At 35.1% G+C, this 16,154-nt stretch overlaps 1 protein-coding gene across 1 annotated transcript; it reads right to left on the bottom strand.

Moving 5' to 3' along the window:
• Positions 1 to 1,068: 1,068 nt before the first annotated feature.
• MED16 (mediator complex subunit 16) lies at positions 1,069 to 16,099 on the bottom strand. Its single transcript, XM_019057830.2, has 14 exons — positions 15,781 to 16,099; positions 15,198 to 15,344; positions 14,518 to 14,716; positions 12,365 to 12,602; positions 11,818 to 11,973; positions 11,067 to 11,254; positions 10,013 to 10,174; positions 9,082 to 9,259; positions 7,737 to 8,084; positions 6,764 to 6,936; positions 6,253 to 6,451; positions 4,878 to 4,987; positions 3,969 to 4,117; positions 1,069 to 2,713 (listed from the first exon to the last, which is right to left on the bottom strand). Exons 1-14 carry the CDS (start codon positions 15,849 to 15,851, stop codon positions 2,578 to 2,580), a joined length of 2,454 nt encoding a protein of 817 aa, XP_018913375.1. The 5' UTR covers positions 15,852 to 16,099; the 3' UTR covers positions 1,069 to 2,577.
• Between the last annotated feature and the right edge of the window lie 55 nt (positions 16,100 to 16,154).

The raw sequence follows: 16,154 nt of genomic DNA, 5'->3' as shown, positions 1-16,154 counted from the left end.
AGGGGGCGGAAAAATACAGGTGGCCAATATGGGCGGCAAGGAGGTAAATCCGGCCTTGCCCGCAGTGTAGTAGACCATACACATTTTTGGCTTAATATATTGACAAGAATACGTGACCTCCCGCGAGAAGGGACCCATACTTCACTAACACTCAAAATTGAGTTACAAAGTGATATAAAAAATGGAGAAGCTACATGAATATTTTGAAACAAGCAACTACCAAAAATCTCGAAACAAAGCGGAAGTTCGATGCTTGGCAGTTGAAAAAGCACAGATACGTGGTTTCCAGAAAAAGCTATTCAAAATTCTAATATATCACGCGATTAAGGTGGAAAATCACGGAATTATAATGTGTCTTCATTTTCACTTCGAATTGAACGACGATCATTGTGGGAATTGATCATCAGGCACTATATACGCGCAACTATTTTAACTCTTCCGAACGCATGTTGCCTATCCACCGAAATGAAGGCATTTTGTCGTGCTACGTCTATTCTATGTTCTTACCCCGCTTATTTTCTTTGAACGGCGATAGTTTCAGACACTGACCATCAGGCGCTACGCGAGCGAGTATTTTAACTCTCCCGAACGCCGGTTACCCATCCGACTTATTGAAGACACTTTGTCGCACTAAGTCCATGCTTTTGATCTACATATGTTTCACCTTTGAACGGCGATTTCTTCAAAAATTGACCATCAGGCGCTACGCGAGCAACCATTTTAACTCTCCCGATCGCAAATTGCCTATCTGCCTGATTGAAGGCATTTTTTTACGCTTCGTCTGCAACTACTTTAACTCATTTCTTTAAATTCTTGACAAAAAAAAGTGAACAAATTCACAAAGCGAAGATATTTTTTACAAAAAAATGATCTCGTACACCAAAGAAGAAGTAAACTGAGGGATAGATTGAGGGGGCTAGGGGTAAAAAGAGGCCCGGGCTCTGTCCATAAACAAGTTGTAAGAAAAGTGCTGGGTCAACTTTATTATAGGAAGGGAAATGACTGCTAAAAGTTCCAAAAATTAAAATTAGCATTTAACATTCAACACAAAAAAGAGTCAATATTCAATACATTTTGGAAAAATAAACAGTTTTTATTCAACCAGAGGTGCGAATTTACAAAATGTACACGTTATTTTACAATATTTTACAACTACTGAAAAATTCATACGACTTTCAATTGAGTCAGTAATTAATAAAATGCAAATAAAGAATTTTACCAAAAAAATCCTCCCTTAGATCCTGGGATACCCAGGAGGCATCTTGTAATGTGAGGCCTCGATCTCTCTGTATGTGGGACACCAAAGATTTAAAACCTTCAAAAGTTGCTTTGCAAATCAGGTAAGTTACTTTTGCTAAAATTTTAACCTTGAGAACATAGGAAACAAATTTGTTACTCAAATATCATTTAGATATACTTCTACTTAAATTCAAGTCTCAAATAGTTTGAGATATTTGATAGATATTTACACAAGTTTGTATATTCAATGCACATACATGTTCATTTATCAGAGCACTGACACTTTTTTTGCTTACGACTAATTCATGCATTCTTTTCATCAGGTTATAGTCATTTTGCTCTAGGATTTTCTTAGAAACATTCTTAAAATATTTTCAAAACATTCTCTCCCCAGGTGAAGATTCATCTGAGGAATTCGACTGGGAAAGTTTAGGCTTTAATACTGAAAAAGATAATAAATACACCTAGAATCATTTCATTGATCACTACCATTAATTGAACAATGACAAGAGTCTACTCTCTTCTTTCCTCTCTTTCCTTAGTTTTTTTTTTGGTTATTTTCAGCTACAAAAGATGACATAAAACCCCAAGAGACGCATCGTTAGAAAGATTCAATACATCACAAATACTTAAAAAATGACTAAAAAACATGGAAAATTGAGATGAGTCTAATGTTCATTAAAATATTACATGAATTTACAGCTAATGTACGTACTAGAGCCAAAGGAACTTTGTCTTGCAATATTCTGGAGTTTCAGATGACATTTTATTTATTTACCTTCAGGTCTATGGTAACCTATAATTTTCTTTTAATTTTCTTCTGTGAATTTCCTTCATGACTTTTTACAGATGAAAATACTACAAAATTTTCAATTTGAAACATGCATATCGACAGTGAAACTCTGAAGCAATCTCATTTGGTTTCCAATGTTGCAGACTTCCTGCCATGCTTAATATTTTAAACGGAGAACTGTCAATCTTCAAAACTTCCGTGATTTTCCTTCTTGGAGGGAAGTTTTGTAAAAGGCTGCATATTCTCAAACCATTCAATTTCTACAAGAATGTGCCAGCGCAATTTTCGTCCAAAAAGATTTCTAATTTTTGGAAGAGATCAGAAGAAATCTAAGTGAAATTTTCATTTAGAAATATTCGAGAATCTCCTGGTAAAAAAGTAATTAGCAAGGGGAAATTTTGCACACTGCAATGTATTTACATTCTTTCACGAGGGGAACAATGAAACAAATGAAGAAAGAGGATGTCAGATGAAACTTTGCAATGTTGAGGCTTTGGCTCTGGCTCCAACCCCTGGAAATGATGGTTGAGAACGATTCAGAAGATTTAGTAGAGATCAACATCAATTTTTCGAATCATCCATCGCCCCCCACACAAACATGTCTGAGCCCATCTGGAGTCCCATGCTCTGAGAGCTGCTACTCGAATAACTTGCACTTGAACTAGAGCTCTGCCACCGCATCTGCAAGATAAAGAGACGCATTCTTACAATTCCATCTATGAATAAAAAGGATCTTAGCCCAGGAAAACTGAAAATTGAGCCAAAAAGATGTGAATAGAATTAGCCTAACTACATAAGCCGTTCCTTAATTTTCTCCGATATTTTATTTTTTTTTCAACAGAAAACTAAACAACACTGAGACTTGAAAGTTTGTAGTATATTCTTCATAATCTGGGGTAAATGCACAGAGAATTGAAAGGCACTAAAAAGGCACACTTAAATATAATTCTTATTGTTAAAAAAAGAAAAAATGAGGGAAAATTACGCAATTCAAAGTGCACTTTAGCTGATTTTTGATAAATCTATGCAGTTCTTGATATCAGAGCAAAGAGGAGTGTAATACGGACGTTTTGTGCCCCCCAAAAAAGCCCAGAGAAGTCAAACTGAACCGGACTTTTGGCAAGTATGGATTACAGAGTAAGAAAGATGTTGCATAAAATTAAACCGGGAGGTATGAGGGTCATCCAGAAAGTAAGTTTACCTATTCAATATCTCCTGAATTAAGATACCTAGATAGAGAAAATCTGTAAAAACGTTGAAAAGCCACTACTTTCAGCTTTCTAATGTGCTATAAATTTTCCAATTTGGTTCCGTAGAACTCTAGAAAAACGGGATTTTTCTGAACCCAACTCCTCTCCTCGCGGATCCAAAATTTCATGGAGCGCCATCAGCAAATGAGTTGCTGTGTCAATCGCTTATTGCAAGAAAGTGGCTTACGGATGATGGAGGAATTTCGTGTAAAATATGTGGAAGCACTTTTCTAAATCAGGTAAATCCATAGCGCGTTGGAAAGCTAAGAGTAATGGCTCTTCAAAGTTTCTTACAGATTTTCTTTATCTATCTTAATTCAGAAGATATTGAAAAGATAAACTTACTTTTTGGGCTACCCTCGTAAAAAGAATACGCTAGCAAATGTTTTTTGTAAATGAATTTTCAATACATCCATTTTCCATTTTTGATGAATAATTTTTCTGTAGATTAGTTATTGATAGATTCATTTTTAGGGAATCAATTTGAAATGTATCAGAAATCTATTTATTCTTGATACATCAATTACCGATTTTTTTCTTTATTGATTTTCAAATTATGGTTGATATATTGGTCAAAAGGTATGCTGCGGCTTGACCAATTGGAAAAACTTGTGATCAACAAACAAAGAAATAAGGCAGATTTCCTGCTTCAAAAGTTAGGAAAAACCATGTACATCCATTCATACCTGCAACACTGTTTCACTGTCACAGGCTTGGTGCCCAAGAATAAATGTCGAATATGGTCAGCATATTTATTACAGGATGAAACCTCTTCTTGGATTTTCTTGACTTCCGGTACAAATTTCAGGAATTCAGGTTCGACTCCAAACTCCAGCTGAAAAAATGAAAACGAAATTCGAGATTCTTACAAAATATTGAGGTGAAATAGACCAAGTTTGATAGAAACACACCAAATTTTTGGGAATCAAGAGACCGACCAAGTCATGGTTTCCCAATATAGTAGCGGATTGACGCTTTATTTTTTTGGTTTTCTTTTTAATTTTACATGTTAAAAATGAAATTGTTACGTTTTGAAACCATCTTTGTTTTTCATTCAATGTCTGTCCTCTGTTTTAAGAGTTTTTGCCTGGACTATGTTCTTGTTTGAATGTGGAGTTTGCTTGACTAATTCCAATAAGCAAACTTCTCCTAAAAAAAGTCTGCTCCCTTGTAATAAATGGGTATACATGCAGCCTGGGTATTAACTAATTTAGTATGTACTTCTGATGTCTCAAAAGAAGAGAACTCTGACTAAGATGGAGTATTTTGCCAGATATTTGACATAAACCAAAAGTTCTAATCGATGAACTGCCGTGCTCAGGAAGAGCACGGCAGGGGAGGTAAGAGCCTTCAGACGTTACCAAAGTTCCTAAGACAAATCACGAATTTTCGGAAAATTTGAAAATCTCTGTTTGAATGGTGTCTTTGTTTTTTGTTTGTAATTTGATCTAAAGGGTCTGAAAATTTAAAGGAAAATATTGATGACTCTCTTCAACAACTGATGTTTTAAGAGAGATATTGGGCAAAATTCATATGCTCATGCGCCATTTTTCTATAGTACAATTTATTGTGTAGTGATACAGTATGATTTCTACCTGAATGGGTTGATTTCGTTGAAAAAGTATTGGCGTTGCAATCGCTATCACAGGCTTGGGTCGAAGAATCTCCGAAACACTCACTAAGTATGGTAAGTCACTGCATTCGTCTGGAATAGAGAATTTGAACGTGACAGAACTTTGATGAATTTTGTGTTTAATTCAGAAACTACTGAGTGAACTTAACTCGAGGATACCATTGGTTCATGAATTGAACAATTATTAGAGAAGATATGACAAAATTATCTAATCTGCTAAAATGCGTGTGTTTAAATGGGAAATGCTGCCAGATGACGTCACTAGGCGGTGGCATTTACTCATGTTTAAATCTATTTTTATTTTTTATACTATTCCCCATGGCAGAAAAAAATTATAAAAAATACTGTGAAATCAGCTTTTTAAACATTTTCAGATGGAACAATAAAAAATTTGCATGCAAATTGTTCATGAGAGAAAGTGTTTCTTGAAGAATCTCAACTCCTCTTAAAGTAGCAAAAGAAAAAGGAATAAATAAATATGTACAATAAATAAACATGTTTTTTAAGTTTTTTGAGAAATTAAAGAGGTTATATTACAAAAAGTTTTATTTTTCAACAATTCCAAATGATTGGTGATTAATAATTGCAGTGAGCTTTTGTTTTCCCACCCGTCAAGAAGATAAGACAGATGTAGCAAATCAAATTCCTTCGAATTGTGGCACAACGTCTAGGCATACATAACAACAGTTTCAAATCTCCCTGAGAAAAATTGCATGTAAGAAGATGGAAAAATTTACTTTTCAGTCCCGCTTTCGTTTACACTGCCACAAAAAAAATCCGATTGCAAAAGCTCTTCTTGCTCAGGAGATTGCAGAGAGCATCATAATAAATAAAAACGCTAAATTCCTGCAGGGTTCTTAAATGCCACCCTATCTTGTTCAGGGTTTTCAAATCCCTTCCCATACTTGATTATTTAGAATAAGAGCACATAACTGTTATCACTCAAAATTCTGAGTGAGTATTTGGAGTTCATAAGCAGTTTTTAAGAATCAGAGGCTTGGTAAGACCTTTCAAGATTTCACAAACAATTTTTGAGAATTTTAAATGATGTACCTAAATTAAAATTTTAGAGGATTCAAAGAGGTCCTTGAAAATATTCATAGCACTGGCTACCTTAATAAACAAATTTATAGTGACGATAGACTTTAAAGAATTTTAAAACACAACTACGCAATGTCTCAAAATTCAAGAATAATAAAGGACTAAAATATTAGAAAGGAAAAAATTAAGGATATTCGAAAGCTTTTTTAAGATGTCATGAACCTAGATGATGTACACATTTGCCAAGATATTTAGACTTTAGGAGAAAATGTCTAAAAAAATGTAGATGTTCTTACCTAATAACTGTTCATCTGGTTCTGAGCACTGCACATAGCGGGAGAGGAGTTTGAAAATCAAGACTAATACATCAAGATTTTCTGCAGTTTTTGAAAATATAGGTAAACAACTCTGGTTTAGTAAACCCCATATTCTTATTATAGCTAACAGTTCTCTTAAAACGTTCAGAGCTTTCAAATCCGATAAAAGCAGGTCATGCTGAAAAAAGAAGAGTTGCGGTCAGAAACAGCTAAACAGCAAACTTCATCAAATTGATAAAATATAATACAAAATACACTTGATGAGATAAATGAGCATTGGGACAAAAATAAAGTCCAACTTTGCATATCATACTTTGGTGGATCATAGACGACCAATTTTTTTTCGTTTGAAAAGAAAATATGCAATAAAAATGATGTAATAAATTTTAAAATGTTTATCTCATGCTCAATGAAGTCCATAGTTTGCTCGAAAACAAAACCAAAGAGTGAAATTTGATTCAAAAGCAACAGATCAAGAAGCAACTCTTACTCCGGGTAGTTTATGATGTTCAGGTAATCGTGCTAGGAGACTTAGAGCCAGATCGGCCACCCACTGAATTAGCTGCTGCAATGCTTGAAGTGTGGACGGTTCAACGGTAAACTCTTTTGGCTCCAGATGAAGAAGCACTTTGTCTACGTCTGTCAATTGCTCCGACATCAATGCTGTAAAGAACATCCAAGAAATTTAAACTATATTTTTACACAGTGTAGATATTAAAACAACTTCAATTCAAGAGTTGTGAGCTCTGGAACATGCCTTGGAATTGAAGTCTATTGCACATAAGAAATACATATGTATGAATAGACTTTTTAGATGTAAAAACGCACAAAACTCTAAATGTACACATCGAAGGATGCTCTATTGGTATCTGATATGCTGTTAAAACAGTCCCCTTAAAAGTAGAAATGATGAGAGCAGGGTTGCCACAGAATTTGGGAGATAAAATTCCAAGATATTTCCCTGATTTCCCAGACACATTTTTGTAAAATTCCCAGATAATTGAGGGGTTGCCAGATGGTTAAAAAGACATAATTTGAAATAGTTTTCAGACAAAATATTGTTTGTAACATCACATCCATTCTAGATGACAAATAAAGGTGACTTAACAATTAAATTTTTCCCTAGATTCCCAGGTTTTCCCTGACTTTTCAAAATACCCCGCCATTTCCTGGTTTCCCCAGTATTCCCTGTTTGTTGCAACTCTGTAAAAGGCCTCTTGCCCTTGGCTATCAGAATTTTCAGTCCCCTCCATAACGGCCTCAACTTTGAGAGCTTCATTGAGCTGACGAGTTGGGTTCAGAGAAAACCACTAGTGCTATCGTGTTTTTTGCAAACTTTTACAGAAGGATAAGTACTTAAATTGCAAATCTTTGCCACATCGAAGGGCTCCATTTGAGCCCAAATGATTGGAGTCAAATCAAGGCAATTATATTTTTAACCTGCATCAACGTATGACACAAACCTGCTACACTCTCCGCAGGTCCTCTATCAGGTGATGACAAATCTGACGGCCTCAGAAGTGACTTGAAAGCAGTCGAAACCGAATAGAGCATGAGTAACGACAATAAATCACCAGCTTTCGTCTGACCGCTGAGCATCATACGGCACAATGAGGATTTAAAGCTGATAAGACTTAAGAAGTAGTATTGCTGGATTGCAGGAGGCTGCCTTTTGAAATTCTCGGTCAGCTTATCATAAATGGGCTCCAGAAGAACTGGAGGGAGGGAGATCAACAGGTCGAACCAATCGATGCCTGAGACTAGACAGAACTCTAGCTGTGTTGTTGCCGAATTTACGGTTAGTGGTCCACCTGAGGACATAAAATGAAAATTGATAAGTGATGTTGCTACAAGGAAAGAGCTGTTAGCAAAAAGCAAAACTATGACTGAAACAGTTAGTTTTTCGGCATATGTATGGTGAAATTCAGTTTAAAACTAAAATTCTCATTAAAAAGGGAAAAACTCATGCGAGGAAAATTACTTGCACCGAACGGCACATCTCTCTCAGTGAAATTTTACTGAAAGAACTGGACCAAGACTCAGTTCCATTATGTGGGTAGCACTGATTTTTTGTCAGCAGCCTGATTGGTGAAACTTATCTGGCTTTGTCGGCAAGATAAGAAAAACCAAGGCCCTATCTGCGCTGTGTAATAAATCGATTTTCGATTCTTGTTGTACCAGCATAAATTTCAGCAATCAGGCGGCAGAACAGAGCTAAATTATAAAATTATGGTGGGTTATTACTTAGGTGTTCTGGGACGGAATGAAGAATCAGGGAGCTTGTTCGTATCGATTTCACAGGAAAGCACTGATATTTGTTCAGATTTTAAGTATTAAGGTGTTTTACATTTGTAGTATTTTCCAAAAAATTCCCTGATTTATCCCTGACCTGATAAAATTCTCTAATTATTTCCTGATTTTCAGTTTTTTAGACCTGTAGAGACGTTGAAATTTACACCAAAAATGTTTACCACCAAATTTTTTTTCATTTTTCTTTTGCAAAAAAATGAACTCAATCGCTTGCACTTCATCTTTGAGATACTAGAGAGGATATTTCATTGCAAACTCAAATCCTGATTTTTTACCGAGCTTGACTAAAATCGCTCTTCTAAAAGAATTCTTTTTATGCATTGATTTCCCTGAAAATCATCTCATTTATAAATTGACAAATTATTTTAGTGACAGGTAACTGGTTTAAACCATTTTTTGAAAAAAAATTAGGTGATTAATTCTAATATTTTATCGAATTTGAAAGCTGTCCAATCCCAGTTCCTCAGCATTTTAAAAATGACAAAAGTGATGACGGACCTGATTCAGCATTAGGAACTATGCGGAACAGCGAGAGCTGTCCCATGGAATCGACAACAACGAGTAAGTTTCCTAGCCAACTCAACTCCATTGAAGTTACACGATTGTCTTGTCGGCTCCTTTTTGAGTTGAGCGGATCCCATGAGCCTGGCTGCCGATTTAAATTACCTTGCGAGATCTGCAAAAGAAAAAAATATTTTTACTGACGAACCCAAAAAAATACCATTTTGACAATTGGTTGACGAACTTGCTATGAAAGCCAAAATTTCAATTCTCAAGTGCTCTTGATTTCCAAACGCATCAATTCAAAAAGGCAGAATTTAAAATACAATTAAAAAGAGATAGATCAGTTAACAAACAATGCAACTTGTGGATCGACCGATAATTAGGCCACTGTTACCATGTAGTTTTCAGGCTCAGACTGCTAAATTCTGATTGCAATAGGATATATTTTTCACTAGTATAGTCATCACAAGCTATCACATCTGTAACTGGTCTGAAAATCAGATTTTTTATCACAAAATTGAGGGGCTTGGAGGACAAGGCACTTAAGTATAGTTACTGATATTTCAAGAAATACCTATGAGTTTAAAGTTTCAAAATTCCATGGAACGTGATGGCGGAAAGAAAGTTCGACTCAATTTTATACCTATATTTAGAAATTGGATTTTTGTGGTGAGTTTTTCATGGAATATAATCAAAAACTAGTTTTATTTGAAAACATGAATACATCAATTTTTTCAAAAGCTGCACTTATGCGCCTCGTTTTCGATGCCCCTCAAGTATTTTCCTCAAAACAAGGGATGAACCAAACTTTTTTTCTGCCTCAGACAATATGCCAGGAATCATACAAATATAAAACAAAAAAAGAGAAAGAACACAAAAAATGCCTTGATTACAAAATTTCAAGCAGAAAAATCTCATCACTGACCTTTTTAATTTTTCTTGGCTCCCGTTGGAAACACTGAACTGTCAGGTCACTGAAAGCTACAATTATGTTTGCTGATGATGATGAATTGGACATGCAAAGTTTAGATGTTGTGATACTTTCAATTGCGAGGTCTGATTGGTATGAAGAAGTGTAATCCCACAGCTAGAAGCGTGAACAAGGAAAAAAATCATAAGAGCAACATGACACATTACTTATTGCAGTTGAGCAGAAAAGCATCAAGAAATAAAAAAACGTAAGACAGTCGGTTGAGTAAAGAGTGACTTCTTTAATAGATTTGAAAATTATCTGTTCACAACCATCAGCTAATACTCTGACTTTTTGCCGCTCCTCTTAACAGAAAATAGATTGAAGACTAAATAAAATGAATTATGCAAATGACTTAGAGACAAAGACTTAATGAATGAAAAATTATAAACAAAATAGAAATTACAAACTCAGCCCAGATGGGCATCTAAAGACAACGTGTTTGACTAAAAAATAGATCAATACAATCCTTGCTGTTTCGATGTGCGAAAAAAAGTTTGTGTTTAGATCTACCTAAACTAATTTGTTTTATCATGTGAATCGAAGGTTGTCTTTTTGATAAGCTGTCAACATTTTCTGAACAAAAAGAGCATTTTACAGGAGGAAACATTTACCACAGGACCGCATGGTGTTTGTTTTGAGAATTTTCAAAAAGATTGTTCAACATGACGGAGAGTAGTTGGATGCACGAGTCATTTTGACATGAATGTTGAAGATTTTTGCCAACCTGAGTTATAATTCAGTATTGAATTGAAAATCTTATTACAGAGGGTAAAAGCAAAATGTTCCCCGCAGAGAAATGCTGTTTGGAACAACACTAGTGTGACCAATCAAGAAGGAAACTGCAGACACATTTTAAGTCTAATTAAACACATCATCAGTGCAGCCCAGCCTCCTGATTTTCTGTTTGTGTCGCGAAGCGGTCGAGAAAACCAGACTGAGAGGATTCTTCTTATTCTTCCTCAAAATTTTTTCTTGTAAATATTCTGAACAAAAAATGAGTACATACATAAGTTTTACTGGGTTCCTCAGTTGTTTCATCCAATGTGCAGGTGGACGAGAACATGGAATGGATATTCAGTTTTTTCTCCGATAATTCCCATATTTCAAACAATGAGCCAGTTTTACCGTTAGCTGCCACAACAAGAGAATCGGCATCCTCTCTGACAACAAATTTCAGCGACTCAATGTTTGTATCTGAGAGGAATAAAGAAAACGTAAATTTTATAAAAATGGAGAAGAAATTACAAATTACTACAAAAGTAGACTTCAACCTCCCTGACATTGCTGCAAATTTAAAAATGACCTTTTAGATTTTTCATCCAAAATCTAACTCTTGGCACTACATATCTCTCACTTGAGCGCTTCACAGTTATGAATTTACGCACTTCAATTGTTCCTTTATTACACTAATTTTTAAGTAAACTATGGTTTAAATTCTTTTATTTTGTGATACTTTGTCATTTTGATCCACGCTTCACATCTCCTTGCCATTTTCCGGATTTCTGTTTTTTTCTCTTTCTCCTCAAAATTTGATACTTTATCAAATTTTATTTGGTTGATATCTGACATTTTAGAGGCTCATTATACTGAAAGATAAAGTACTTCACATAAACACGCTTCTTGATTGAAAACTGTGTGAACCATGAAGTAGACTGAAAGATAACGGATGAAAACTTTCTTGCTGAGCAAAATAGAGATCTCAGAAAAGTAATTTTAAAGGAAACCTTTCGGATACTTAATATCAATGGGAAACTTACAAACATTATCAGCTCTGGAAGAAGCGCGGAGATGAAAACTTGGTAATGCTTGACTTGTAATGTGACACTTTTCATCTATGAATTGAACTGATACACGATAACATTGGATGGCACAATTAGCGCTCCCGTTGGATACCACCACGATGAAATGCCCATCTGGAAGAGAAATTGAATCATAGATTAAAATCTTGGCATGATTACCACTTCTTTAATAAAAAAAATCATATTTAAAATATTATTGAATGTTACTGTAAAGTAACAACTTGTTGATAGTGAAACTGCAAATCGATTACAGTATTTCCAAACCTCCGCTCCTATTCTTTTCTTTTCAAAAGAGATCGAACCACCATTTCAGCGGAAATTTTCAGAAAATATTCTTCTTACAGAGAATAAAAAGTTGCCAAAGTTTTCAAAAGATGACGTTAAGTAGTTTTTCATTTAGAGAATAAAGTATGACAGGAGGTTTGCAGTCCCACAAACTAAGATTTCGGCAGTTTCGTCAACGATGTGTAACTTGACGTGGTAAAGTATTAAAATGTGTCCTTACTCTTGCCATAGCAAACATCTACTAGAGAGATGTTCAGTTTGTTTGGGCCGAGAATTTCTGACGACTTGACCAATTCATTCTCGTGAAAAACAATTGCGCTAATTATTCCTGCTGTGCTAATCAGCAAACAACCGACCATTGAACAGCCACCTGTCTGTTTTACTGATGGTGAAAACCTTAAAAATCCAAATTTGTCTGTATACGTCACGGCATCTTTCTTGTCTGCAAACAATGTCATCTGAAATATGAAATAGAGTAGGAATCAACCATAAAGTTTAGCTCAGAAATACATATTGACGGCCAAAGGGCAAAACCACAGATCTCTATTGCAATCATTTAACATTTCTGATCCCTCTTTATTTTTCATAAGATTAATAGGACAACTTTATAGCTTGAAATTGGGACAGAATATTAGCCTATCAGAGAAGAAAAACCAAAGGAGTTTTCAAGAAATTATGCTGACTAGTTTTGAGGGTGCAGAAAGTGCTAAATCAGCCAATCACAGGCCGAAAATGTGAAGGCACCTGGAAAAAAGGAGCAAAAAATGTGAAGGCAGAAGGCATAAGCCAGCTAAGCACTAGCTAGTTGCTTAGAAAACTTTATAACACGCTCTCTTGTGCAAAGAAAATAGTGAAGCGCCCCTCTTTTATGCAAGGTGCGCAAGTCTTATGTGGACAGCAATAAGAGGGCAACCTCAAAAAATGTGAAGGCTGCTTCCAAAAATGTAAGGTCAGGAAGAGCGTTTTGCACTTCTGACTAGTTTTCCACAAAAAAAAGTATGACGGGAAGTATGCACCCTGTAATCATGACCTCAGTGATCTAGAACCTGATGCATATATCATAATAAATCTCTTCTTCCAATGGTGTCAAATAAATCTTATGGATATGAACCTATGTAAAACCAACTTTATAATCTGCAATCAATAAAAAGTAGTGCAACTTTCAACATATCTGTCGGTGAGAGTGAAATTGACAGGGTGGATTCCCTGAAATACCTTGGCCTTTTATTGGACATGTGCATTCTTTTAAATCTAATATTGAAACAATAAGTAGCAAGCTTAATGCCTCCATTTTTGCTTTCAGATCTCTTGCCAAATACTGTGACACCAACATCATGCTAACAATTTATCATGCACTCAAGATGTCTTACATTAATTACTATTTGCTCAGCTGGTCCTTTTGTAACAAAAGAAACCTAGAAAAAAAAAATTTTGCAGCAAAAAAAAAAGCAATTAGAATAGTTTTAAAACTGAAAAGGGACTATGGTATAGGGAGCCCAATTATTATTATTATGCAAAGTTGCAAACAGAGATATGTGGTTTCCCACATCAGCCATCGACATATCATAGACACATAATATATAATCCCTATGATTTGACTTTGTCTTACATGGCCTTTGCCTTTGACAGGCAAGAAAATTTAATCATGTGACATTTTGTGGACTCAATTTACTAAACATACTGAGGGAAAGATAAGTAGGTACAGATTTTCCTCCGCAAATCAAGATATAAAACATTTTTTTCTTTTGACTTCCAGTGGATCCTAATAAAAGCTTTCAAATTGATTTAACCTGAGATACAAAAAAAAGTTATTGAACATTAATTGGACGGAGTTAAACAGAAAGGAACCAAGCCACATCGGGATCGAACCGAGAAAAAGAGGTTGAAAGTCTGGCTCCTGCATAAGACTCAATGTAAAAGAAAAATTTCAAGTTCAATTTCTGCAAAATTTGCTCCAACAAAAACTTTGAATTTTTGGTGATAGATAGTAGAGCAGTGGTTGAGTTCAAAACCACTCATAACTCAATTTTTTCCAAAATGTGGGTTGGTTCCTTTCTGCTTAACTCAGTCCAATTAAAAGAAATGCTAGAAACTCAGTAAAACTGGTTTCATCAGGAAAAGAAAAGACTAGAACTTTTCTTTTTTCTGTATTTTCTAATATACCAGACTACAATGACCCTGCATTTTCCATGAGTAAAATTTCAATATTTAACAATTTTTCAGACAGGTTTTCTATATTTCCTTTCAAAAAGGAAACTTTCTGATGGTGAGTATACATTTCACATTTCATTTCGAAAAATTGATTTGTAGATAAAAATTATTGTGATGGTGGCATTCCTAATCTGGATTATAATTTAGAGGTATTCATCTTACTTTTTTGCCATTGTGGAAAAATGTTCCACCAATAATGTATTCTCCATGGAATGACACAGTTCCAACGCAAACCCATTCATTTAGGGAAAAATCTTTGAATTCCCAGATACCCACTTGACCAGATGCATCAGCAATCAACAGTAGAAGTCCGCAAAAATCCCATTCCAAAGCAGTCACAAACATTTCACAAGAAGTTACCCTGAAATCAATGACTGCCAATATTAATTTTGGAAATATTGAAGTATAAGGAGAAATCATGATTGAAACTTGGGTCATGCACTGAGAAAGTAAGAATCTACTTACCTGAATTTACAAAAAGACCTTAAATTTTTGCACACTAAAGAATTTCCCATTGCAGGATCTGTGATACAAAAATGGAAACTATTTTTACCTTTGTCAAATCATTGATAAAGGAATAACTAAAAATGTTTTAAGGTTTTAAGGAGAGGGATTTCAATTGTAAAAATTTAAATAAGTTGGGTAGCGGGAAAATTTCATTATTGCTATTATCAAAAAGAATAGTTTCTGTAAACCTGAAAAAAAATTTCAAATCGCAAGAGGCATCAAATATAATTCATAAAAACGAAATTTATAAAAACTGTACTGTGTCTATCAAAAATTAGAAGTGCAGGTACATTAAAAAAAAGTCTGTGAAAGAGAGCAAACTAAAGTCATCTTACTTGTGATGATGCCATGGGACATTCAGATCTGCTACATAAACGTTGTACTCAGACGGTTTGTTACTGGAATCGTCTAGATCAACATGTGTGCTCCATGCAACGACATTTCTGGTTGATAAACGAACTATTGATTTTCCTTCGATGAACCTGAGCAAAAAAATTAAGGTAAGTAACTGGTTGGAACTAAAAGCACAGAACATACTTAGATGAAAATGAAGAGTATTTGTCCTTACAGAATGATTTTGAATACAGCTTCTTCCTCCCACTATGCTGGTGCTAACATTGTGGTAAATTTAACATTAAAGGCCACAAGGTTTTAACAATGGGTATTCGTTCTTGTGGCGCTAGGATAACATGCGAAAAGGGGCAAACTTAACTGAATAACTTAGAGGCTGAGATTTGAGCCTCATCAAGATGCAATGATTTCCCCATTTGATCGCTTTTTGGGTTGTTACTTTTAAAGAATTCCACATATCTCGCAAAGTTCACCACTTAAAGCTGTGTATCAACGTGAGCATTTTTGTTTATTATAAAACAGGATGCAATTGATAAGTGGTTGGTGTGAGGAACTGGAAAGAATTACCTTAAACATCGGTTCTCAAAACCCTCTACTTTTGGAGTCGGCTTGGAAAAAATTGAATACACCAACTCCATGGTGTTGCGATTCCAGAAGAGATCCAATGCGACTGCTGAACACTAACTTAGGATCAGAAGAAAAACAATGATATTAAATGAAGCACTGTATCATTACAACTTCAGACGAGATTAGTATAGACTAAGAGCACATTCCTCTTTAAAATTTAAGTTACTTTGAGACAATACAATCGAAAATTCACAAAAAGAACGGGCAGCCAGGGGCAGCGGCGGCGATTTTGCTGATTTTTTGTTTTATTTACAAACAGTCAAGCCTTTCAGGTTATGTTTTTGGCGCTGCTGCCAAAATGTCTTAGAAACTCA

The sequence above is a fragment of the Bemisia tabaci genome, chromosome 8 (assembly GCF_918797505.1).
Source record: "Bemisia tabaci chromosome 8, PGI_BMITA_v3".
NCBI classification, from domain to species: Eukaryota; Metazoa; Arthropoda; class Insecta; order Hemiptera; family Aleyrodidae; genus Bemisia; species Bemisia tabaci.
Note: the sequence above shows the minus strand (reverse complement) of the source record. Positions and strands in the feature narration are given on the sequence as shown.

Bases quoted from the DNA above. Each gene is read 5' to 3' on its own strand.
- MED16 (XM_019057830.2), bottom strand. From the start codon at position 15,851: ATGGAGTTGGTGTATTCAATTTTTTCCAAGCCGACTCCAAAAGTAGAG. The intron at 14,717-15,197 runs GTAAGATGACTT...CATTGATTTCAG, and splicing joins GTCCCATGGCATCATCACAA to GGTAACTTCTTGTGAAATGT. The intron at 6,937-7,736 runs GTTTGTGTCATA...TGTTCTTTACAG, and splicing joins ACCTGCGGAGAGTGTAGCAG to CATTGATGTCGGAGCAATTG.